Here is a 24,093-nt window from a genome sequence, read left to right as displayed (position 1 = left end):
GAAGGGATTCGCTCTTTTCTGAAGAGCTGAAGCGCTCAGCAGAGAGACGCACAAGAGCAAGTCCTGCCGGCCCCTCCGGGGTTTCTGGCGCGCCGCCCTTCGTGGAAAGCCTGAGCAAAGCGTGGGGGTTTCGCCCGAGTGGCTCGGCCGAGCGCCCCAGCGGGACGGGGGCCTGGCGGGGGAGCTGCCTCAGCTCTGCCACGCGCCGGCCCCGTCAGCGCCCGCGTGCCTTCGCTCCGTCACGCTCCTGACGCAACGCTCGCCGCCACGGGAAACCCGTGAGGAGCCGTAAGCCTTGGCTCGGGTCAAACGCTTGCCGAAGCGGCTTCGACACCCTCTGGGTTGTCTCGGCCTCCGCAGGGCGAAGCGGGGAGTCTCCGGCGTCTCACCAGTTTGAGAAGCGGGGCTAACTTTTGTGTGCTGTGAAAGGCGGCAACCACACCAATTGCTTAGTAGATGTAACTCCTGGCACTGGGGTTACACAGACAGCTTTCATCGTGCAAAACATCGGGTACAGAGTAAGTCACGAGTAAGGCTTCAGGCCAGCCTACTACGCTCAATCCTGGGGTTTTACTTTTCTCCCCTTTCAGCAGAGGCACCGAGAGCGGCTCCCGGCCAGCCCACGGCTGGGGAGCGGGTCCGGCTGCTGCCCCTTGGCTCTGCGCGCCCCAGCGCAGCCCAGCAGCCGGGATTTCCAGCAGCAGCGCCGTCCCCGGGGCCGTCTGCCTGTCCGTCCCCGGGGCCGCCTGTCCGTCCGAGCGCCGCAGTTCAGCGCAGCCGCCTTCCCCCCCGCCGCTGCCCCGTCTCTCCCGCACCGGAGGAGCCGCGGGGGCGGAGGGGAGCGGGGCCCGGCCCCCCCCCCCCCCGCCCGGCCCGGCCCCGCGGGCGGGGCGCGGCCCCGCTGACGGGCGGAGGGCGGGGCCGCCGCGCTCATGTGACGCCGCGGAGGAGCCGCCGCCGCCGTTGCCGCCGTTGCCGCCGCCGCCCGCGCCGCCGCCATGGCGCCGTCCCCGCTCGCCCTGCTGCTGGCGCTGGGCGCCGCCGCCGCCGCCCTGGCCGAGCCCCTCCGCTTCGTCGACTGCGGTGAGCGGCTCGGGGCGGCGCGGAGGGGGTCGGCAGGCGGAGAAGGCCCGTTAAGCCCCGCTCTTCCTTGCAGGTTCCAAAGACGGCAGCATCCAAGAGGTGAACGTGAGCCCCTGCCCCACGCAGCCCTGCCAGCTCCTGAAGGGGACATCCTACAGCATCAACGTCACCTTCGCCAGCAGTAAGTGTCGCTTCCCCGGCCGGGTGGGCAGCGGGGAGCCCGTCACCCCGGTGTCCCGCCGCTCGGAGGGGGGTGGGGAAGGGTGGCTGCAGAGGGGCTGGCTGGGAAGCGGCGGCCGGCGAGGAAGAGCGTGGCTCGGTTGTGTCCTCGCAGCCTCTAGAGTATGCGTAAGGTAGAAACGTGTTCCCCGCTCCGCTGCCGTACTCACGCCTCTCCGTGTTCTGCAGAGATCGATAGTCAGGGCAGCAAAGCGAGGGTGTACGGCGAGATGCTGCACGTGGACATACCCTTCCCCATTCCCGAGCCTGACGGATGCAAGTCCGGGATCCAGTGCCCGATTCAGAAGGGCCATTCCTACAGCTACCTGAATAAACTCCCTGTGAAGAGCGAGTACCCCAGTGTAAGTAAGCAGGCAGCTGGTCTGCTCCTCGGAGCTACAGTCCTTCTTGGGACAGTCCCACCACCTGCCTTTAAGGAAGGACACCTTGTCCTGTGGTGGTGGGGAAGAGGTTAGAAGATTCCTCAGACTATCCGGTGGCACTTCTGCTGTGACTATAACTCTGTCTGAACTTCCCACTTTGGGACAGACCCAGCAGAGGAAGCTGGCTCCAGCTCCTGAGAAGTGGCTTCAGCTGCCCAAGTATCTGCCTGTTCTCTGCTGTGCTCCTATGTAGCCTCCCTGCAGAGCCTGCTGCATTCAGCCAAATGCCCCCAAACTGGGGGTGCTCGGCTCCAGGGTGGAGTTCAGCTGGGAGGCTGCAGGGTGTTTCCACTCTCTGCTTACTCAGAGAGTGGGAATCCACGTGCAGTGTGCAGAGGTCTCCTGTGTCACGCAGCAGAACCCTCCATCCGTGTAAAACACTCCAGGAGCCACCGCGTGAGTGTGGCCCACCTACTGCAGCAGGGGCAATGCCCCAGCGCAGTCCTCTGTGCAGAGCTCCCAGGACCGCCTTGCTCTGCACGAGTAACAGCACCTCCCTGCATCCTTGCCTTGCGGTTTCCTGAATGCTCTCATTTCCCTCTTCTCTCTTTTTCAGATAAAACTGATTGTGAAGTGGGAGCTGGTAGATGACCAGGACCAGATGTTGTTCTGCTGGAAGATACCAGTTCAGATCACCAGCTGAGGAGCCCTGCCATTAGTAGGGCTCGGGGAGGGGAAAAACAGAAGACAACGCAGGCCAAATTCTTTTATATAATAAGCATTTCTTACTGCTTCCTTCAGAGCTCTGCAGTCTCTGAGCAGCCAGTACTGTGTTCCTGAAAGGTCAGCTGTGGGCAGAGGGCTTTTACCCCATTTAGAATTCCCACAGCAGCTCAAGGGGGAGCAGCGTCTGCTGCAGGAGCAACTGAGCGTCGTCCTCCAGCTGCTCTGTGGAGGCGCTTTAGTTGTTTGAAATGGAGCTGTCTGTCTTCACAAAGGAATTTCTCTGCAATGAACCTGGCTGGTGTCTGAGCTGCTACCTGGAAACCCTTCAGTGCCTCTTCTAGAACGTTGCCTGCATCCACCCTCCTGCGCTTCTCCTGCTCCATTGCGACTGGGATGCCCCTGGGACCTGCGTTTACCATCCATGCAGCTGAAGGAGAGGGAAGGAGATGAGGCTTTCCCTGAGCTGGCAGCCTGCCCTGTCCTGGGCCCCTGCTTGAGCTGGCAGGACTGCAGCTGGGAAAACTTTTTGTGGATGCAAAGCCAAATGGCGTTCGATATCTCTGCAGGGATGATTCTTTCTCTAACCAATGGTTTGCACTACTACTAACTCGGAGCTGTTGGGAGCTCCTGAACCTCTTTTTATAACTTTCCTTTTAATAAAGGCTAGACAAAATCTGCTTGTGTTGTGTTCTGTGGGTGAAGAGGAGCAGGAGGAAAAGCAAGAGTGGCTGGCCATCTTCTAATTGGGGTTGGGCTGGTCTTATTTCTCAGCTGAAGGCATGGATGGAGGAGGTATGCTCCCCTGAGTGTGGATGGCCTGCGCATAGCCAGGCGTCTCTGCTGCTGGCTGCCAGGGTGTCCAGCTGGCAATGTCTGGCTGTGCTCCTGCCTCGCTGGTCCTGTGCTGGCCTGAGATTGTGCAAAGGCTCCCTGAGGAGGTGGTGGTGCAGAACATGGCCTTGCTTGCTGCAGCTTAGGTAAAGGCCTTTCTTGTGAGGGCTCTGGGGCTGGAAAAGCAGTTCCCAGACCTGCCCGAGGGCTCTTGCCAACTGCAGGAACTTACATACTCTCACGCTTAAACTGCAGCCTGCTCGTGTGTGAACAAGGCAGGGGGTGAGCAGCCGCAACCGCTGTGCTGGCTGCGGGGGCTGGAGTTGGTCCCTGGGCTGGGGAGATAAGCAAGTATTTGGCCTGGCAAGGGTCTCTGCTCTGGCTCAGGAGCAGGAGGAGGCTGGATGCCAGCGTGAGAGGGGTAAAAATTGGCTTATGAGAGTGAGGTGGCCTTGCCAGGCTGGACCCGCAGGGCAGGTGTGGCTGTGGTACCCCTTGGCAGAGGCAAGACAAGCACAGTTCTGACCAGCCCCAGTGTCTTGAGCCACAGGGGCCCAAAATAAATGTTTTATTTAACAACATGAGAGAAGTTTCCAGCAGACTCAGTTAAAAAAAAAAAAAAAAGTCACCAACAACTTTACAGAAAGGAAGCTGGACCTGCCCCCCCCCATCCCCCTCCCCAGCCAGCATGGGACACGAAGGCAAAGTGTGGGGCTTAGGGATGCGCCTGGGCTGGCTGCAGGGAGAGCTGGCCCTGGGGCCCCTCCGGCCTCTCCTCCACATCCCAAGGTTAGGCAGCAGCTTTAGAAAGCTGGGGTTGACTCCCCCCTCAAAGCTCCTGCCTGGGGGCTGGATGCTTCACGAGGAGTGGGGCCAGCACCCACGGTGCGGGTGAGGCTTGTCGCTAGGTCAGTGCAGCAGTGGCAGGGAGATGAACCCCCTTTCTCGGCAGGGCGAGGCGGGGAGGCTGGGGCTGTGTGGCAGGGGAAGGCGTCCCGTGAGCCTCCACAGCACGGGGCGATGCGACGGGTGCTGGGGGCCGGGGTGGGCTCTGCTGCAGCAGGAGTGGGGGCTGGCAGGGCGGAGGGGGGTGCAGAGGCTGGGAGCTCAGCCCTGGCCCATAGAGAGAGGTGGCGGGGAAGTTGTGCGCTTCGGAGGGGAAGGAGCGAAGAGCCTCAAAGCACCCGCAGCCCCGGGGGGCCTTTCTCCGTGCTCCCAGGTCCCGGCTGCCAGAGTTGCGTGCCGGAGGGGAGCACCCTCACCCCGGCTCCCCTAGAGCTACGCTGCCGCTGGGCTCTGGGCTGTCTGGGGCACGCAGTGGTGGGGCCGGGCCAGGGCCACGTAGCCTGGCAAGCAGTGGCAGCGGTAGGAGCCCTCCGTGTTCTCGCAGGTGCCACCCCGGCACAGGGGCTCAGGGCCACCCACCTCCTCGCACTCGTTGATGTCTGCAAGGAGGAGAAGGACAGGGGTGAGCCGGTGGCGCAGCAAGCAGTCCCAGCCCGCAGTCAACACCTCCTTGTGCCCCTGCCACCCCCCCAGCCCTCCCCCACAGGTGCCTTATGCCCCCCCAGCACCTCCAGGATGCCCACCGTGACCCCACCAGCCTCCTACACCCCTCAGCACATCCACAGAGCTCCCTCCGTCCCCAAGAGTGACAGCCCCAGCATTTGGCACCCCCAGCACAGGAGGGAGCCTCCCCCAGCAATGCACACCAGATAAGGACCCCCCCATGCTCTGCAGCTTGTGACACTCCCGGGTTAGCAGCTTCCTGTTAATAAGTTGTGCTAGTGTAAGATCTGGGAGAAAGGCCGCCTCCAGCCTTGGAAAACGCCCTTTCCTGGTCCGACAAGGCCGAGGAGGCAGATGATGGTGGCCCTGAGAGGCCGATTATCACCTCCAGGACCAGAACACAGAGGGACCTCGCACTGCGCAAACAAGGGCTTGTTTTATTAACCTGCAAACTGTGCCAAAGGGCTCACTCGTCCGGCTCGCCGCTGGGCTAGAGCGTGCACGTGAGCCCTACAGCAGCTGCCCCGCTGTGATGGGTCTGCTCTGCTAAATGCACTTCCCTGGACACCCTGCCTGAACTACCCCAAGTTGTGGTGGGGCCACCAGCTGGGCAGAGCATCCTTGTGCAACCCAGAGCCCTTGTTTGCACCCACAGGACCTCCAGAGCCCAAATCCTCACCTGCCAAGGTGGGTCTGAGCCCTCTGACCACAAACTCCCATGCAGATCAGCAGGGAGCAGGAGTGGGGAGCAGCTGGTGGGTTCAGCTGGCCACCCAAGGGAGAGCGAAGGCCCCAGCAGTGACTGACGGACCCCGGGAGGACTGAGGAGCTCTGCCACCCCGGGGACCTCGGGTTATCCCTAGCACAGGTGGAGGGGGCCATCTGGCAAAGAAAGGGAAGTGCAGCCCCACGGAGGGAGGCTGGAAGCAAAACCTCCAGGTGCAGTGGGAGGAAGAGGAAGAAGGAGGAGAGGGGAATTGTGAGATGAGAGAGCTTGGGGAACAAGGCAGCCTTCGTACGCAGCCAAAGCAATGGTTGAAGAGGCACTGCGGACTTGGGCTAAACCTCAGGACCAGAACAGTGCCATGGACGGGGTGGGTTTGCTCAGAAGCCCAAGGAGGGGATGTCAGGCAGCACATCAAGGGAGATGTACTCCGTAGCCTGGGAAGTGGGGGGAGGCAGCCTTGCTGAGGGCTCCAGGGAAAGGTAAAAGTGGGAAGAGCAGGCAGGCTGGGCTGGCTGTGGACCACCAAACAGAGAGGAGAAGTAAAACAAGGCTAGTTTAGCCCAGAGGCACCCGAAAACCAGAAGCGGTAGAGTCGCACCAGCAGTGCACACCAAGCTCTGGAGCCTGCCCGCTGAGGCAGGGGGGGAGCAGGCAGCCTGTGCTGCGGGGCGAGGGCAAGCTAGCCCCTGGGGAGGTGAGAGGGGAAGCGCCGCGGCAGCCACAGGAGTACTCTAAAGGCCTGAAGTCAGCAAGGTAAAAACGCAGGGATGACTAAGCACCACGTAGGCGAACTGAAGGGAAAAAACAAGACAGGCTCCAGTGTAAAATGAGTGCTAGTTAGTCCAGGACACGAAAGGCAACATGCAAAGGCTCCATAAATATGTTAGCAGGAAACAACGGGGAATGTCGGTCTGGTCCTTATCAGCAGAGGAAACAAAAGCCAGCCGAACTGGCTGGAGTGCTAATGCGGGCTTTGTTCCAGCTATCATAAAAATGCTCGTGGTGACCAGACAGGGCACAGAGCATTTTGTAGTGTTTAAATGAGGATGCAGGAGCACAGGGAGGGAAAGACCATACTGTGATGGAGAGGTTTGACAATCAAATAGATAAAGCAGTTACATCCATATTGCTAAAGGCTTGCTGCAACTCTTCTTCACATGCTTAATGCTCCTGCAGTCCCTGAAAAGTTGGCAGTTCTCTCCGAGATGGACGATAAAGGAGGTCTCAGAGACCCAAGGAAGGGTAAATCTGGTAACTAGCTTCAAAAACAGAAAAGGGAGAATCCAAAATTACAGACTGCTCCCCCCCATTCCCTTAGGCAGACCAGGTTTGTGAGTGATTAGGTCATAACCCTCCAAAGGATACCAGGGTCATTAAATAGCTGGTGCAGATCTGTTAAGGCCTGATTATGTTAAGCCAATCTGGTTCCCTTCGCTGACCTGATAACTGGTATGTCAGATAAGGGAGAAGCGGTGGATATGATGTGCCTTGGCCATGGTAAGGATTTCAACACGCTCTCACATGACACACTCAAGCAGGCTGCGAAAATACGGTCTAGATGAAACTGCAGCAATTGCACAACGGGCTGCAAAGCTGCAATCCAAAGATAATTAGCAATACCTGGCTGTTGTTAGAATAAAAGTCATTTAAAGCATAGCCTGCAGGGGCCTGTCCTGACCCCTACTCCATTCAATGTTGTCATTAAGGTGGACAAAGGAAGAATCCTCATGATTATGAAATGTATGGGTGTGTGTGATGCCAGCACTCAGGGGGGGCCCTGGGGTTCAGACTCATTCTGATCAAGCAGAGAAGCGGTCTAAAATCAACCAGACAAAGTTCACTGAAGGCAAGTGCAAAGCACTGTGGCCAAGGAAAGGGAAACAGTGCACAAATGCAGAGAGGGTGTAACAGCTCAGGCAGCCATTCTGCCTAGCAGCATTTGGGGAGACAGAGACCACGGGTTCTGTATGAAGCTGCATGACTGTGTTGTGCAATGACGATGCTGGGAACTGGAGTAAGTGCTGTGCCTAAGGCAAACGAGGGTCTTCATCTGCTCTGTTGAGTGCCCGGGGCCTCAGCTGGCTTGCGGAGCTGCGCTGTGAAAAGGATGGAGACATGGCACAGGGATGTAGAGGAGATGCAGAGGGAAGCTTTGGGGATCGTGTCTTGTAGGACAGGGTGAAAAGTGAGGAATTTCACCACCAGGGCAGCGGTGAACATAGAGGAAAGTAAGCAGGGACAGAGTAACAGTGGCTGGTGATGTACGAGAGTGTTATGCAAAGAAGGGAGCGATCAGCTGCTCCCCGCGATGCCCTGAGGTGCCCTGACTGAGCTGCCGGCTGAGCCTCCAGGACGTTCCTCCCAGCTCTGTGGGACGGGAGCAGCAGGGGGAGCGGGGTCTCCGCCGGCAGCTGTCCCGGCCAGCGCCGCCAGAGAGCGGCAGCCGCCAAGGGACGGCGGGGCCAGGCTGCCCGCACGGCCCGGCTGCAGCCCCCGGGCCGGCCCAGGCTGCCACTCACCCACGCAGGCCATGCGGGTCATGTCCAGCTGGAAGCCATCAAAGCAGTCGCAGGTGTAGCCCTCCCGGACGCGCACGCAGCGCCCGTTCTCGCAGCCGTTGAGGATCCCGCACTCCTCAGCCTGCAGCCCCTCGAAGCCCTCGTAGAGGCCTGGAAAGTGTCAAGGCGGTGTCAGAGCAGGGTGACCCTCCGCCCGGCCGCGGAGGGGACATCGGGCATGCTGCAAGATGGTGCTGGTGGGGCCAGGACCGACTCGGAGCAGCCAGGAGCAGAGCTTGCTCCAAGCCTGGAGCATCCTGGCCAGGGTGGGATGCTCCAAGCCTGGAGCATCCTGGCCCGGGTGGGAGCTGCCAGGCAGTCCCCATGGACGCAGGCTGGGTGGGAAGGCACCTCTCTGTGTCTCCCAGTACTCACCAGTTTGGCTGGGCAGGTAGCGGGGCGGGGACCGCCCCGGGCCATGGTGGAGAGGGCTGCTGTTGGGTTCCCTCCGAGGGAAACCAGCATCAGGGTTTCCATACTCAGACTCCAGATAGTTGTAGTAGGGGCCCATATCTGGGCTGGGAAGGCCATAGTGGGGGTCTTCCAAGCCCGGTCCGTACTCGTACCTAGGTCTTTCTCGGAGCTCAGCTCCTCTTTCACTGTCTTCACTGGCTCCATTACACAGGAAAGCAAAATCAGCTGGAAGCGGTGAGAGAAAAGGAAGGGTCAGTGCAGCCTGGCTCAAGACAGCTAGGTCTGCTATGGCCAGAGAGGGTGCATCCACACTGGGCCAGCTGAGACAGGCCTGCATTCAATGGCTTCCAAAGCTGCAGCTCTGTAGTTTGCTGATAGCACCCCATCTTTGAGAAGATCAGCTCCTGTCCAGGGCCAGCAAGTCCTTGAGCAGTGAGAATCCCAATTTCCAGTTTGCTCCCATCTCGGGCTGCCGCTGCCTCACCTCTCCTAACCTAAGCAGGAGCAGCAGGATTCACAGAGCAACTCTCCCCTCAGACACCTCAGACTCATTGCAAACCAGTTTCAGGTACATCCTACCCACTGGTGGAGCTCAGCCCTGGAGAAGTGGGCAGTTCACCCATTCCTTGGGCTGGCTTCGGCAATGCAGACAACGGGAGGAGCCCTCACGGCAGCCATACGCAGCCAACATTGCCTGGCATGACTGGCAGCAGCCCAGCCCATCCCCACCTCTGCCGGGGGATGCTTGCCCATGCCGCCCTGCTCACCAGATGACCTGTGCGGACAGAGCGCACAGTTCTGGCCCCAGGCTTCGCCGAGCCGGCAGCAGCACTCGGTGTACGTGGTCTGCTCGCCGTGCAGCAGGTCTTGGCAGATGTAGTCGGCGACAGTCTGCCAGCAGACGTCCAGGTGGATTTCATACTCCTCCAAGGCATCTGTGAGTGCCACGAGCAAAGGATGCCATAAAAATAATCCAGAAAAGTGCCACCCCGCCTTGTCCTAACAGGGATGACCATGTGCCCCAGCTCCTGCCCCCCTGCCCTGGCTGCACACTGTGCTGGCACTGGCACCCCTCAGCACGGCACCGAGCCCCCACCCGCTGCTCCCTCCCGGGAGACCCAGCTGCGGGGTGGGATGTGCGGGGTGAAGGTGTGCTGCGGCGGGGGCTCGGGCTCACCTGCCCTGATGGAGAGGTTCACACACCGGTTGCCAGTGGCATCCAGCACGAGAGGGAGGCTGCAGAAGCAGTGGTAGGAGCCGTCCGTGTTCAGACACTCGCCATTGATGCAGTACACTTCGTTCTGACACTCGTCCTGGTCTGCCCACGCACAAGGACAGAGCAATGTTTCAGGCTAGCAGACATGGGCAATGTGACCCTTTCCCTGCCACCTCCTCTTTCGTCCCCTGGGAGGGTCCCAGGAAGCCTGTCACCCAGAGCTGGCCCTGTAGCGTGGGCAGCGGGGACAACTCTGGGTGCAGCAGCACAGCTGCCCCTCTGTGCGCGGTGGGGGCCCCCGCTGCTCTTTGAGGCCATCTTACCAACACACTCAAGCCTGCCGGAGTCATAGAAGTAGCCTGTACGGCAGAAGCACTTGTAGCCTGGCACTGTGTTCAAACACTGTCCGTTGCGGCAGAACTCAGAGCCAAATATCTCACACTCGTCCATGTCTGAGAGGGATGGAAGGAGGGAGAGAGCGTCTCAGGGAGAAGAGCCATGGAAGCAGGGTGGGCTGGGTGCTGTGCCCGCAGAAAGCCAACATGGCACCTTGGCCTGGATCACCGGCAGGTCCCCGAGTGAGCCCCCTGCCTCTCCCACCAGCCACATGCCTGAGAGCAGAGGGGGAAGCACCGACGGGCAGAGCAGGAGGAGGGATGATGGGGAACAGGATACTTTCACAAATAGGAAAATCAAGGGTGCTTCTGGAAGGTCGAGAACACAAGCCCCTGGAGGTGAAGTGCCAAAGACTGAGCCAGCCAGCCACTGGGAGATCTATTAGTAACTGGAAGGGCTGTGTCTTAATGGACCTCATCCCTGGTTCGAAATGGGCATGGGAGATTTGCACCGAGAGTCACTGCCAGCAATAAGGCAGGACTGGAGGAAGGGACACTTCCAGCTTGGTGGCAGTGGCAATCTGGGATTTCTCTGGATGGAGGAAAGCAGCAGCAGGATGTCAGCATCCCCCACCGCAGCCCCGGGAAGGTATTTCTGTGCATGCATCTCCATGCAGGGCTTTGCACAGCGCCTTCTCTTGTCCCCTGGAAGAAATGAGAGAAAATGGTGCTAGTACCTGTGAAAGAGACTTTCCCTGAGAGATCTTCCTGGGGAACATAGCCCTTCCCGAGAGGGCAGATCTCTTGGTACTCCACTGGCCAGGAGGCAGATGCCAAGGGGAGATGGGAAGAAAAGAAACAGCTCGTTAGTGCAACCAAGGCAGAGCTGGTGGGCAGAGCGCTGGCCTTGCCTGGTGTGGCAGGGCCACAGTCCTACCTGTGCCCGGGATGGGGCAGGGGTAAGTCTCACAGTTGTCACCCCAGGCCGCCCCCACAGTACAGCAGCACTCCTCCTTGGTGATGTTCTTGGCCAGGACGCTGTCACACAGGCGAACGTCGCTGATGTGGTAGTAGCACTGCTTGCGCTCTGCGCTGTCAGAGAGGTGGGCTGCGTGTGTCTCAGGGCCCTCTGGAAGACAGCAGAGCAGGGACGGGATGGGGTCCTTGGCACCCCAACGCAGCGTCCTGCACCTAGGAGGTCCCAGAGCACACCCATCACCAGCAGCGTGGCCTTCCCAGGTACCCGCTTTCAGGCTCCTCAGCTCTACCCAGACGAAAGCTTGCCCATGCCTGCATGGGCTTGTACAGCCCTGGCAGCCCTTCAGCATTATCTCACCCCAGCCAGGGCTACCACGCTCCTGCTCTAGCTGCCACCCATGCTTTTGTCCTAGCTGCCTACTCACCCATGGTTGCTCGGGGCTGGCACTGCCCTGCCTCTGTGTCGTACTCCTCGTGGTCGCTGGGGCAGAGGCAGAGGAAGGATCCCTCCACATTCTCGCAGAGCGCAGTCCCGCACACAGCAACCATCAGCTCGCACTCATTCACATCTGCAAAGCAAGGGGCAGCAGTGGCAGCTGGAGTCCTGCCTCTGCATGGGCAGCCTGCGCGTGGTCTGCAGCATGGGGTCATCCTTCAGCAGGGAGATGGAAGCTGCTAGGGATGAGCTGAGAGCTCCGTTCACACCGTGGCTCAGCACAAGTCTGGCAAGAACTTCCTGCCCTGCTCTCAGCGGATTCAAGGAGCCTGAACTCCAGCTTGCAGTGAGTTACTGGATCGCAGGATCATCCAGGTTTGAAGGGACCGCCGGAGGTCTCTAGTCCAACCCCCTGCTCAAAGTAGGGTCAGTTATGGGATGCCACCAGGCTGCTCAGAGCCTTGTCTTGTTGGGTCCTTAAAACTTCCAAGAATGGCAACTGCACAGCCATCTTGGGCATCTGTTCCACTGCCTGCCGGTCTTCATGGTGAAATGTTTTTCCTTATTTACACCCTGCCTGTTCTCTCCAGGCACCTATTAAATTACCTCTCCAGCACCTTTAGTGCCTCCAGCCCCCAAGCACCTCCTTCCCACCTGCACAGAGAAGGGCCCCATGTTCACTGGGAGCCGCTCGCTTTTTCACAGAGCCTTGCTCCTTTGCAGTCCCAAGGATCTGTTGTGCTAAGGGGAGGGGTTTTGCCTCCATGAGCTACCCTGTCCATGTCTGGGATTCTCCATGAGTGGATGCAGTCACCATCCATGCCCCAGGAGCCGTCACACAGTGGGGACACCAGCCTGGCATCTGCCAATGGTTCCCCCGCACTGACTGGCAGAGCGATCGCAGGAGACTCACCAATGCAGTAGTGCCCGGAGGGCGAGCTCTCATAGCCACGGTCGCAGAGGCAGCGGAAGGAGCCGTCCGAGTTCTCACAGAAGCCGTGGCTCCCGCACAGTGTCTCGTTGGCGCATTCATCTATGTCTGCAGCGGAGCGGAGAGCAGGAATTGCCCCAGACCCCACCTCTCCCAATGGACCCCCCCTGCCCAGGCGCTTCTGCTCTGACCCCAGGACCCGGGGATGGAGGAGGCATTCCCTTGATGTGAGGGATTGGGCCTGGCTGCCCCACTCACTCCCTTGCTATGAGTGTGCATGTTAAGAGAAGCTTCCTGCAACATCCAGAGCTGCAGAGAGGCCATGTGGACAGAGTGACAGGAGCAGGGTGGGAATGGGAAATGGATGGGAAGCATGTGAGGTGGCTGGCAGGGGCAACTGAGGGTAGCGCAGGTCCCTGCAGAGGCGTAAAGGGACACAGAGCCTACAGGCTCACATCAGCAGGAGATATAAGGGTAGAACTGAAGTGTGTGTGGCAAGTGCAGACAGATGTAGGCTGATACCTTCCTGCCCTGTTCTTCTTGACCTGGTCCTTCTCCAACTGCTACAGTGCCAGGGAGCAATCTCTGCCTTGCCCCAGCCCAGTGGGGCTGGACAGTCATAACTGGGTCCTCTGCCTACAGAGGGCAGGTTTACAGCCCTGCTGGCTGCATCCTGCTCCCCTCCTACCGCTGAACGGGGCAGATTTCCCTGGAGCAGGGAGAGCAGCTGCTTGCCCACAGCCCACTGCTCCCAAGGCCATAAGCAGCTCCACATGCTAAGTCCTGGCACAGCCCTGCATCCAGTGGTTGGCAGCAGCTCCTCCTTGCTGCAGCCTTCCCTGAGCTGGAGGGAGTCTCAAAAACTGTGGAAACCCCTTTGCTCTTTCCTCTTTGCTGGAGCCTGAACTCCAAACCCAGCCTCCCCAGCCTAGCACTCAGTGATACCAGCAGCCTTTCCCCTCACCCAGCCCTGCCAGGCAGGTGGCTGGCACAGGCTGCAGCCCCAGCAAGCACAGCTTACAGGGAGCTGCGGTCCAGCCCCAAGCCTGGAATGGCTGTAACCTGCCCAGGACTCTCCCCTAGCGGAAAGCAGCACAATGTGGTGTCTGTTCCAGATGCCAGGAAGAGAGAAGTCTAGACATGAGCAGGCAGCTCAGCCAAGAAAACAAACTCTCAGCATTATCTGCCTCTCCACCAGCCACACGCTTCCTCCTCCTCCTCCTTCTCCCCCGCGCCACTGGCAGTGATGTCCCACAGCCACCCTGTCCCTGCCAGGAGGAACGGACAGGGACACCCGGGTCTGTACTCACCAATGCAGTCACCCAAGGGGGTCCAGTGGAAGCCGGGCTGGCAGCCCATGATACAACGGTAGGAGCCCAGGCTGTTCTGGCACCGCCACGTGCCACAGATGGCATCCCCGTATTCTTTACACTCATCCACGTCTGCAGAGAGGAGGGCAAGGAGATGAGGATGGTCAGATGGGGACCCTGCTTGCTCACTGCAGCACCTGGGTCAAGTTCAGTTGGGCAGAGGCCCTGAGCCATTGCTAGTCCTCCTTACAAGTCACCAGCGACTTTGGGTGCTGGGAGCAGAACTGCCCTCCCCCCTGCACTGGCTGCATCCATCCCCCCAAATCCCAGGGGGCTGATCTCCCCAGTGATGAGCTCTCACCCACGCAGTCATCAGTCTCCTGGGAGTGTTTGAACCCATTTTCACACAGACACCTGTAGGAGCCTTCTGTGTTCAGGCACTGGCCTTGCGAGCACCGGGACTTGTCTGCACATTCATCCACATCTGCAAAATCAGGCCAAAATCATCAGCCTGGATCTCACAGCAGGGGAGGGAGCAGAGGGCAGGAACCGAGGTATGTCCCTGCGATGCTCCAGCTCACCTTGGCAGCTGATTCCGCCAGCCACGTTCGAGAAGCCAGGAGCACAAATGCAGAAGTAGGATCCGTGACTGTTGAGACACTCGCCATTGGGGCTGCAGATCTCACTGTTTAGGCACTCGTTCACATCTGCAGAGGGAGCAGAGTCAGGGCCATACACCCAGCTCTGGGGGACGTCTTTCACCTAAGCCACATGGATTCCCTGTCCGCAGTCTCTTACAGGCAGCTCTCGCAGGGCTCCTGGCCCCTGGTTTTCTCGCCATGGAGACAGAGATCTGCCCTGTCCATGGTGATCCTGCATTTGGCTACAACCTTATGGATGCGCCATGCATGGTAGCATCACCTGTCTTGGCACTGGCATACTCTCTGCCGAGAAAGAAGGGAGATCTATAGGGAGGCTGTATGACCTGGACCCAGAGGGCTGCAGGGATGGGCTTCGTACCTTCACACACGGTGCCGTTGATGAGCTTGAAGCCAGCCTGGCAGTGGCACTTGTAGGAGCCCGGGGTGTTCCTGCACTCTCCCCCCAGGCACTGAATAGCAGGGTCCTCACACTCATCCATATCTGCCAAGAAGGGCACAGTACAGAGTGAGGTCCCAGCTCTTGCCGCCACTGGAGAAGACCCCACCCAGAGAAGCCATCACCCAGCTGTTGGGCTGCAAGGTGGGTTTGAGCTGCCCTCCCAGACCATCCTGTCACAGCGAGATGAGGGCAGAGGCTCCCTGTTACTGGTGAGGAGTCAGCCCAGACTCTTCACTCCCCTCCATCACAGGGACCAGGATAAACCGGATCCCAGCACCAAGTCAGTGGTGCCCAGTGACAGGACCAGAGGCAACGGGCACAAACTGAAAGACAGGAGGTCCTATCTGAACATCAGGAAACACTTTTTTACTGTGAGGGTTACTGAACACTGGCACAGATTGCGAAAGAGGTTGTGGAGTCTCCCTTCTTGGAGATATTCAAAAGCCGTCTGGACATGGTCCTGAGCAACCAGATGTAGGTGGCCCTGCTTGAGCAGGGGGGTTGGACAAGATGATCTCCAGAGGTCCCTTCCAACCTCATCCATTCTGCGATTCTGTGAGCACAGGGATACTGCTAACCCCAGTGTCCACCTCCAGCAGAGCTCTGCACTGGGTACCACAACCACCAAGGGGCCAGCGCAGAGCCACAGTTGCTGACAAACCCTCTCCTCAGCCAACTGCACAAGAGCAAACATCAGGAAGGTAACCCAGCACCAGCCATACCTTCTTGCCTGCAATGTCCTTCTCCTGGCAAAGCTGGCTGGGGGCCTACATCAGCTCTTACCAAGCTGCAGAGCTCCCCACGAACCCTCTCCCACCCAACTCCCCCAGGCCTTGGCCAGAGCCTGCTGGCACTCTGAGGGTTTTGCTCACAGCAGAGGAGAGAGGGGTGCCTTCCCTCTAACAGAGGGCTGCAACATGCCAGCAGACTGCCATTGCCTGCAGACCCATGAGGTAGGGGGAAGCATTGGAGGACGCTGCTAGTCAGAAGGATGGGCTGGTGTGCAGGCAGCAGAAGACATGCCAGTGGAGAAGGTCCTGCTGTACTCTTCTCCTCTGCCAGGAGCTAAAGCCCTGAGACTGGCAGCTCCTGAGGGCAGGGCAGGGACCTTCTCTTCCCCTTCACAAAGCGCTGAGCACACCACAGGCATAAACAAGCATCGCTCCCTACCGCCTCAGGGCAGGATTCCCAGCTGTTCAGTCTCAAAGGGTTACAAGTAGTATTATTCTTGAATCCTTCTGGAGATGAACCATAACCTAGTTTATTTATCACAAAACTATCACGAACCCCTTATCATTTTTCAAATATGAAACCCAGATCCACAGACAAGGCCACCAGCCAAGGCAGGGAAGAACGTGCCATCCTGCTATCGGGTCAGTGTGACCCAAACAGTATTGAACCCTGATAAGGTGCCCTCGTGACATGGCTTGGGCAAGGTGGCTGAGAAGGGGCTCACATGGGGTCTTGGGAAGGGGGGAGGGCAGATGGAAGGGATCAAACCATGGTTCTTCCATTGCACCCAAAAATCAGATGCAAAATAAGCTCATTTCATTCCAGCTTTCTCAGACACCAAAACAGAGGAGAAGAGAGGGAGGAAAGCCTCCCTCTCCTCCCCCGTTGGAGGCCCCCATGCAGGGGGGTCTTCTGAGAGTCACATCAAAGGCAAGATCTTCTGTTTGCCAGCTATGTACAGGCTGCCCAGCTCTGCAGTGCTCCAGAGAGAAATTTGCAGCACATGGCCAATCTTTAAACAAATACCTTCACCAGCTCTGCCCCCTTCTTTCCCTTGCCCCAAACAGGGAATTTGCATCAAGCCATCTCAAGCTCACGATGTCCCCTGGGGGCAGCCAGCAGGGAAGGAGTTTCCTTGCCTGCGCTGGGGCAGTCAGGCTGTAAGGCTGGGACAGGGCACTCTCATGTCTGAGCAAAGCAACCAACACAGATCCATGCTGGTGTTAGCTCTCTGCCATGCATGCCTGGCACAGCAGAGCCCTTGAACTACTCTTTCCTTTTTAAACATGCTCAAGTTACATTAGGGACTGGGGAAAAAGGATGAACCCTGCGTGCCCAGTCTCTCTATTGGCTGTGGACCCAAGGCTTCTGCCTCTGTTGAGGACCTGCATTCAGGGCACATGCTTCCAGGCACACAGTTCTGAACTGAACCACACACAGCTCCTCTCTGCCCACGTTTCCAGGCCTCCTGTACTCCTCTGGCCTTTGTCAGCATCCCCCAGGTCACCATTAGTCCAGGAGTCTCATCAGTGAGTCCTTGCCCCCCCATCCCTTTCCTGGGTGAGGAAGATCACCTTCCTGCTGCTCTAGGTGACATCTGCTTGCAGCTCCTCCCTCCACTATCTATCTGCTGATCGGAGAGCTAAAGAGCTGGAGAAGGATCCTGAGGCTAAAGAAGTCCCCAGACCCCACCAATAACCCAGCTATGGCAATGTCTCTTCCCTCATTCCCTCCAGCACCCGCTCCCCTGTCCCTGCGAAAGGGATACCTTCACACGTGTTGCTGTCTCTGGACACAGCATAGCCAGCATCACAAGCCATGCAGGAGTAGGAGCCCTCAGTGTTGAGGCAGAGTCCGGAGGGACAGGCAGCCCGGGCAGTGCACTCGTCGATGTCTGCATAAGCACACAAGGGAGAGCGGGATGAGTGGGAAGGATGCGGAGGAACCACAACCGGGGAAGACGTGTTGAGGGAGCCAGCCAACATGGTTGCCAGGACTCAGACAGAGCCAAGTGCTCAGGAAGAGCCCAGGGAAACCTCTGGACCTGGTGCGTGACACTTCAGGGGGTCTGGACTCACGGCCCCCCGGTACCTTGGCAGCTCTTCCCGTCAGGTGCCACCTCGTAGCCCCGGTAGCAGGAACAGCGGAAGGAGCCATCCAGGTTGACACACCGCCCATGAGCACAGGTCCCCTCCACAAGACACTCGTCCACATCTGCGTGACACAGCAGAGAGCAATATGGAATGGGAGGGTGCTCAGCACCATCCCTGACACCCAAATTGCCCTGGCCACGCATGCTGCCCGTGCCCCTACTCCTTTTGAGGCTTGCAGGGAGCACTGCCGCAGGGGGCGAGGGTGCCACCCAGAGACAGCCCATGTTCCTCACCAACACATCTCCCGTTCCTGGGCCGGTAGCCATCCCCACAGCTGACACACTTGTAGGAGCCTAGCGTATTGACACACTTCCCGTGGGGGCAAGGGCTGGGATCCACGCACTCGTTGATATCTGCCAAGAAACACACTCCTTTCATGCTCCCAAAGGTGAACAGTGCAGCCTTCTCCAGGATGTCCCCTCCAGCTGGGTCCTCAGAGTCCCCCTCCAGGGGACAGTGATGCCCAAGAGGAGGTGAGACGAGTTTGCCAGGGCTTGGACAACACTTCTTATAGTCCCACTTAACATTCAGGATCCTACACCCACACCTGAGGGCTGACATAATCCAGCAGCGAAACCCGCTGCCGCAGGATGTTGCCAAGGCCAGGAATGTGCATGGGCAGAGAAAGGGATCAGAGAACATCTGTGCAGGGCTGTTTCATCAGGGACTTTCGTAACTATGATTAGGATGCAGCCTCCAGCTCAGGAAGTCCTTAAGGCAAGTGCTTTCTGGAGGCCATGCGGGGGGAGCAGCATTTTGTGCATGCCCTGTTTCCCTGAAATAGCCTTCCACTCTCTGTTGGAGACGAGCTACTGAGAAAGGGGGATCTTTGATCAGGCACATCGTATGTTCACAAGGTCCGAATGCTCTGAAGAGGCCAGGTTATGCCACGTGAGCGGGATGCTGTGGTGACAGGTGGCCTCAGTCTCTGCAGTCTGCTCTCCCTGCAGGCCACTTGCCAGCACGAGGGCCTGGTGACAGAGTCAAGCTGGCATGAAAACATATGGGCATCTCCTCCCAGAATAGGAAGCCAGCATGGGCTGGTCGTAGGGGATTTCCCTGGGGAGGTGGGAGGGGATCTCAGGAGAACTCCCCTTTCCCAGCCCAGGAAAGCCTGTCCCTCCTCCAGGCAGAGAAGAGGCCAAGCAGCCCTCAGGGAGGGCACAGGGCAGACAAACATGGGGGGTCCTTCTTCCCTTCCAGGAGGAGACGCGGAGTGGTAAGGAACGCAGGTGTTCAGCCCTGCACAGGGTGGGTTGGAGGGGCAGGGGAACAGGGAGCAGCAAGCTTCACCTTCGCACTGTCCTCTGGGGCCCAGGGCAAAGCCCTCCTTGCACTCGCAGCGGTAGGAGCCGGGGGTATTAATGCACCGCTGTCCTCGGCAGGTAGAGGGCTGCTCACATTCATCTCGATCTGGCAACAGACAGGGAGACAGTCCTGAAGCCCTCTTCCTGGATGCAGGAAAGTTGCTGCTCCACCTGCAGCAGGCTCTGCCCAGGGGACCCGTGCCGGGGCTCTCCTCCATCCCCCATCTGTCCTAGCACCCCCCTTGCCATGAAGCAGTGATCAGGGCTGGCATCACAGGCTCCTGCCCAGATCATCATGGGCAAGGTCCTGTCCCTGAGCGAGCAGGAGAGGGTGATCCCCATGGATCAGGCTGTCCGTGGGCAGGCCTGCAGGGAGGGAGAGTATGCACGTGTGTGTGTGTGTGCAGGTGCGCGTGCACTGTGTGCATGAGCGCGTGTGTGCGTGCACGTGCATGAGAGAGTGCGAGGGCAGGAGACTGGGGAGACCCTGGGGAGGTGGCAGCCCTGTGGCAGGCAGACACCACTTACCCTCACAGCTCTGCTTGCCCTCCAAGACAGCCAGGGTGTATCCAGAGTAGCAGAGGCACAAATAAGAGCCCACACTATTGATGCAGCGCCCTTTTCCAGCACAAGGATCTTTCAGGCACTCATCTTCATCTGTGCCCAGGCAAGGAAGGAAGACGGGCAGTTACCACCCGCAGCTGCCTGCCAGCCCCTTGCCAGCCCTGCGGTGCAGCAGGTGGGCAGGGCTCAGCAGAGCTGCCAGAAAACCTTCCCCCAGGAGCCTGAAGGATCGAACGGTCCATCGAGGCCTGGCAGGCAGAGGAGGTGCCAACCTACCGATGCAGCGGCGACGGCTGGGGTTCAACGTATAGCCAGGGTGGCACAAGCAGCGGTATCCCTCCACGGTGAGCACGCAAGCACCGGCTCCGCAGGACAGGGGTGAAGAGGCACAGCTGCCGACCCCTGGGAGGAGAGAGCACAGGGTTGGGGACAGCACCAAAAGGGTGCAGAGAGTCTAGCGTCTGCCTTGTGTCCCCAGCACCATGCCGGGGAGGCTGCTTTTTCCCTTCTTGGAGAGCAATGCTGAGCCTGCTCCTCTACATTTTCAGGCAGTCTGCACCCACAGGGCTGCAAGGAGTACACAGCAGACCCTGCCACCTCCTCCAGCCTGAGCCCAGCTGGGATGCCCCGGTCCCCTGCACTGTTCACCTGCGTGCTGGCCCCAGAAAAGGATGGTGAGGAAGCCTGCCAGCCCCATGCCTCGGAGCAGGGCTGGCAGCAGAGCCTGGCACCTGTGAGGTGGCTCCTCTTGGGGTGACAGCAGGGCTCCCCCCGCCCACCACCCTGCATAACGGGGTGCAGGCAGCAGTAGGGGAGCAGCGGGGCACCGCACACCCCTCAGCACTGAGCTGGCTGGGGGGGCCAGCCCAACCCTAAACAAAAGGCTATTGAGGAAGACGCATTCCTCAGCAAGGTGCCTCGGCCAGGCCTGCTCCCCAAGGTGCTCCAGCCCCCGGCGGAGGGCAGGGGCCGCGCTCCCAGACACTTGAGCAGCCCTGGAACAAGAGCGCCCTTGTTTCTGGCGCAGTAAACAAGCCGCCCCGGGAGCCACATGCCTCCCCTTGCGCTCCCCCTTCCCGATGAGTCAGCTCACGCCACGGGGGGGGGAACGGGGCCAAAGCCACCGGAGCGGGCGCGTGATCCCCCTCGCCCGGCAGCCTCTGCTGCACTGAGCAAGTGAGCTGCAGGTGGGGAAGGACCCTGAAAGCCAAACACTTTGCTCCCCTTACGGCATCGCTCTCATGCCTCCCCACGGCCAGCCGGCTTTCCCTGGCTGGCAGCAGCCGGGACCAGGCTGGGACAACACCCCAGGGTGGTAGGGCAGGGACTTTTCTTTGGGAAGTCAAAGGGGACGTGTGGGAAGACAAGCAGGCTGGGGAAGGGAGAGAGCCCCTGGGCAGAGCTCAGGGCATAATTTCCCCATAGTCCCAGGCAGAAAGAGGAGGGAAGTCCCCGAAAGTGGTAGACACGGACCTGAGCCCTGCGCTGGCATCTGTGTTGGAGCAGCAGCATCCCAGGTGGTGGTGGGGCCAGGCTGGGGAGAACCACGCCAGGATTCCTCTTCCTCTGTTGAGGACAAAGAAGAGAGGTGAGGTCCAGTGCCTGATCCCAAGCAGAGGTGCCCGCCCACACACCACACCTGTGCTGGGTGTCCCTGCATCTACAGCCCTGAGAGAGCACATGGGAAGGGGCCGCAGGGTGGCTGCAGCAACTTCATCATTTTGTTATTTAACACAGCCTCCTCCACCTCGCTGCAGATCCACCACCTCCCCACATCCCTACAGCCCCACATCAGCCAACCCAGCATGGCAGGGGTCCCCCGTGCCGCCCTGCAGCCAGCCCAGCCAGGAGCCTGTCCTGCCAAGCACCAGGGGGCTGACGTGCAGAGGAGGCAGCTCCCAGCCTCCCTGCTCTCCTCCCTCCTCACTGCCCCATCCTCTTCAACCATCCCCACAACCACCCTGGCACTCACCTCTGCGCGGGGCAGGCTCTGCGGTGGCATCAGCAGCGCCCTGAGGGACAGAAACATAGGACTGCCGCTATCCACGTGCATGTAGCTGGGATGCAGCATCCCTGAGACACATTGCCACCCACCTCCTGGCTCCTCTTGCTCCCCAAGACACTGTCCTGGGAGGAGAAGCTGCCACGGCTGGGTGCAGCTGGCAGGGGCGCTCTGTCCTGAGCACATTGTCCTGAGTAAAACACAGCTCCTGGCTGTGCCCGGGGGGCTGCCCACAGAGAGGCCATGCCAGCACGCTGTGCAGGTGAGACCCAGGGCACTGCTACCGGGCAGGCACCTCTGCAAGGTGGCCGGGAAGGGCATCCGGGCACGGTAAATGCTGCTACTGTCACTGGTGGCTCTGGAGGGCTGAGGACAGCCACTGCTTTGACCTGCCTCAAGAGTGCTACCTACTAGAAGGGTGCTTGGTGCTAGACGCTCTTTCTCAGCATCCCCTCCTGGCAAACCCATGGCTGCCAAAGGAGATGTTGGAGCACAACCTGGGTCTCTGCTCTGAGGATCTTTCCGCAACGGATGAAGAAAATAGGCGTCTGAGCAACATAAGTTCCAGACTAGCTCTGCTTCAAGTTTGGAAGCTTTGGTTCAAATTTCTGCCATCTTGAGATTTCTCACATGTCCTTGGGCAAGCCACTTCATGTCTATGAAGCAGGGACGATGGCAGTGCTGTCCCCTCTCTCAGAGGGGCTGCAAGTACGTTCTGAGGGCTGCGCTGCTATAGCAAGGGGGCACAGAGATGCTCAGGAGAGATATGGCCCAACCTCTACTGACAGCAGGGATCAAGAGATGCACATTTTTCAAGTGAGACTCATAATAAAGAAACCCAGACCTGGGAAAGCCTGGCAGAGAATCGGTCCCCAGGCTGCTCCTGTCAGACAGGGTGAATTCACACAGCCAGTGTGGGAGACCCCTGCCCCAACTGCTCCAGTGGGGTTTCTGCTGCACCCACACATGCATGGGGAGACCTGTCTGTGAGCTGGGCTTGAACACAACACTGGGCTCTGTGAGAGGAGCACTCCCCAAGCTGACTGCAGCAGTCCCCCTTCCCCTGCTGCCCATCAGCCCTACCACCAGGCCAGGCTGATAGCAGGGAGTGAGCGCCCACACCTCAGCCAGCTCTGGCCTCAGACTGGGCTGCTACCCCAGCCCCAGCAAATGGCCAGCTGGAGTCAGCGCTGACCATGAACTAGTGCAGCAGAGCCCTCAGCTCCCATTGGTTTGAGCTAATGGCCTTTTAACAAGGGCTCAGCAGGCACGTGGCACAGTGCCTTCAGCCACGGCAACTCAGCCAGGGTGACAGGGTTTGCAGTTCATACACTGTTCCCTCCGGCAGCAGCTACATGCTCTCTTTAGTGCTCTCTCTGACCACATTTCACACCTCCCTGCCACCTATTTGTATGACATCCCCCTTCCTGCCCATCAAGCTACCATGGATGCACCCAGATGTAGCAAGACAAAACTTACCTGCACAGCAGGAGAAACTTCACCTAGAAAGTGAAATAGTGCATGGTGAGTAGAGACAAGGCAGGCAGGCATCCTCCCCAAACCCTGGCTGCCCTAACTTCACTCCATCTCTAAGACACGGCCGCTCTGTCCTTCACGCTCCTCCACAAGAGCTTGTTCCCAAAGCCAACACACCCGGACTCCTCTCCTGGCACCGCGCAGACCCCAGGAGCTCTGCTCCAGCAGGTGCTGGCACAAGCCATTGGTCACACTTCCCTCCAGCTAGGCTGGACAAAAGCCCAAGGACTGCAGTGCCAGGGCTGCCACCCAGACCTGAGGTCCTGGTGGAAGCAGCCTGGCCAGCCAGCACCAACTGCAAAGATGAAGTCACAGGAACCTGAAACACTCAACCTTCTCTCCAAAGGCTTAAAGACGTGGTGTCTCATGCCCCAGGAACACTAGTAGGGCTGAAGAACATCTTGCATATTCATACAGATGTAGAAAGCCCATATCAGCTAGAAGTCCACCCATGAGGGCATGGCAGGACCTGGGCATTTGCCCACCCTTGCTAGGATGGAGCAGCTTTAAGCAATAGACCCCACACTACCCTCTCCTGCTGAGGTGCCAGGGTGGGGGAATGCCTCCAGGACGCTCCCACGCAGGCTGTCCTGCAGTTGCTGTCTCCTTGCTGCCCAGTCCAACGTCCAGTTGCTGCTCTCCCCTTGCTCTTCCAAGCTGAGAGGCAGCTCTTCTGCCTCTGCCTTCCTCATCGACAGGCGGATATCAGAGCTGGAGTAGGTGTAGCCGTGTCCTGCTGGGCAAATCTCCTTGAAGGCTTCTGCAAGGGAAAATCAAATCAAAGCTTTAGAGGACAGAGGTTGGAAGGAAGAGGGTGGTGCAGGGATCACCTCGCTTACCGCACCCAGACATGATGGTGGGACAAGCGGAAGAAAGGAATGAAGATTGACAGGCAGGGATGTGAATGCAGGTACCAGTTTCTCCCATCCTATCATTTTCTGGAGATTTCTAAGGGTTAAATCCTTATAGAAACACATCTGGGCTGCTGTGGGTGGACGCTTCGAGCAGAAGGATTCTGCTCACAGGGCAGGGTGGGTTTCTA

General features: G+C 59.1%; 2 protein-coding genes across 3 annotated transcripts in view; one reads left to right on the top strand and one right to left on the bottom strand.

Moving 5' to 3' along the window:
• The first annotated feature begins 923 nt into the window (after positions 1 to 923).
• NPC2 (NPC intracellular cholesterol transporter 2) lies at positions 924 to 3,072 on the top strand. Its single transcript, XM_082317170.1, has 4 exons — positions 924 to 1,083; positions 1,157 to 1,264; positions 1,492 to 1,664; positions 2,302 to 3,072. The coding sequence occupies exons 1-4, from the start codon at positions 999 to 1,001 to the stop codon at positions 2,386 to 2,388; spliced, it is 453 nt and encodes a 150-aa protein (XP_082173296.1). The 5' UTR covers positions 924 to 998; the 3' UTR covers positions 2,389 to 3,072.
• An 858-nt stretch (positions 3,073 to 3,930) lies between these two features.
• LTBP2 (latent transforming growth factor beta binding protein 2) overlaps positions 3,931 to 24,093 on the bottom strand; it is a gene marked incomplete at its 5' end in the record, with an annotated part of 72,828 nt that continues 52,665 nt past the window's right edge. The window contains 24 exons of one of the 2 annotated variants that reach the window (XM_082318469.1): positions 3,931 to 4,687; positions 7,998 to 8,147; positions 8,412 to 8,675; positions 9,218 to 9,385; positions 9,628 to 9,768; positions 9,990 to 10,118; positions 10,739 to 10,816; positions 10,939 to 11,130; positions 11,405 to 11,548; positions 12,329 to 12,454; positions 13,657 to 13,788; positions 14,018 to 14,140; positions 14,238 to 14,363; positions 14,677 to 14,799; positions 17,258 to 17,383; positions 17,581 to 17,703; positions 17,876 to 17,995; positions 18,936 to 19,055; positions 19,478 to 19,606; positions 19,790 to 19,915; positions 20,987 to 21,079; positions 21,486 to 21,525; positions 22,995 to 23,017; positions 23,581 to 23,811. In XM_082318469.1, the coding sequence (XP_082174595.1) occupies positions 4,521 to 4,687; positions 7,998 to 8,147; positions 8,412 to 8,675; positions 9,218 to 9,385; positions 9,628 to 9,768; positions 9,990 to 10,118; positions 10,739 to 10,816; positions 10,939 to 11,130; positions 11,405 to 11,548; positions 12,329 to 12,454; positions 13,657 to 13,788; positions 14,018 to 14,140; positions 14,238 to 14,363; positions 14,677 to 14,799; positions 17,258 to 17,383; positions 17,581 to 17,703; positions 17,876 to 17,995; positions 18,936 to 19,055; positions 19,478 to 19,606; positions 19,790 to 19,915; positions 20,987 to 21,079; positions 21,486 to 21,525; positions 22,995 to 23,017; positions 23,581 to 23,811 (3,194 nt within the window). In that variant the 3' untranslated portion in view covers positions 3,931 to 4,520. The remainder of the gene's footprint in view (positions 4,688 to 7,997; positions 8,148 to 8,411; positions 8,676 to 9,217; positions 9,386 to 9,627; positions 9,769 to 9,989; positions 10,119 to 10,738; positions 10,817 to 10,938; positions 11,131 to 11,404; positions 11,549 to 12,328; positions 12,455 to 13,656; positions 13,789 to 14,017; positions 14,141 to 14,237; positions 14,364 to 14,676; positions 14,800 to 17,257; positions 17,384 to 17,580; positions 17,704 to 17,875; positions 17,996 to 18,935; positions 19,056 to 19,477; positions 19,607 to 19,789; positions 19,916 to 20,986; positions 21,080 to 21,485; positions 21,526 to 22,994; positions 23,018 to 23,580; positions 23,812 to 24,093) is intronic. The other variant, XM_082318470.1, reaches the window with a different exon arrangement.

This window comes from Platalea leucorodia (genome assembly GCF_965183815.1).
Source record: "Platalea leucorodia genome assembly, chromosome: 7".
In the NCBI taxonomy this organism is placed as follows: domain Eukaryota; kingdom Metazoa; phylum Chordata; class Aves; order Pelecaniformes; family Threskiornithidae; genus Platalea; species Platalea leucorodia.
This window is presented reverse-complemented; position numbering and strand designations above follow the sequence as displayed.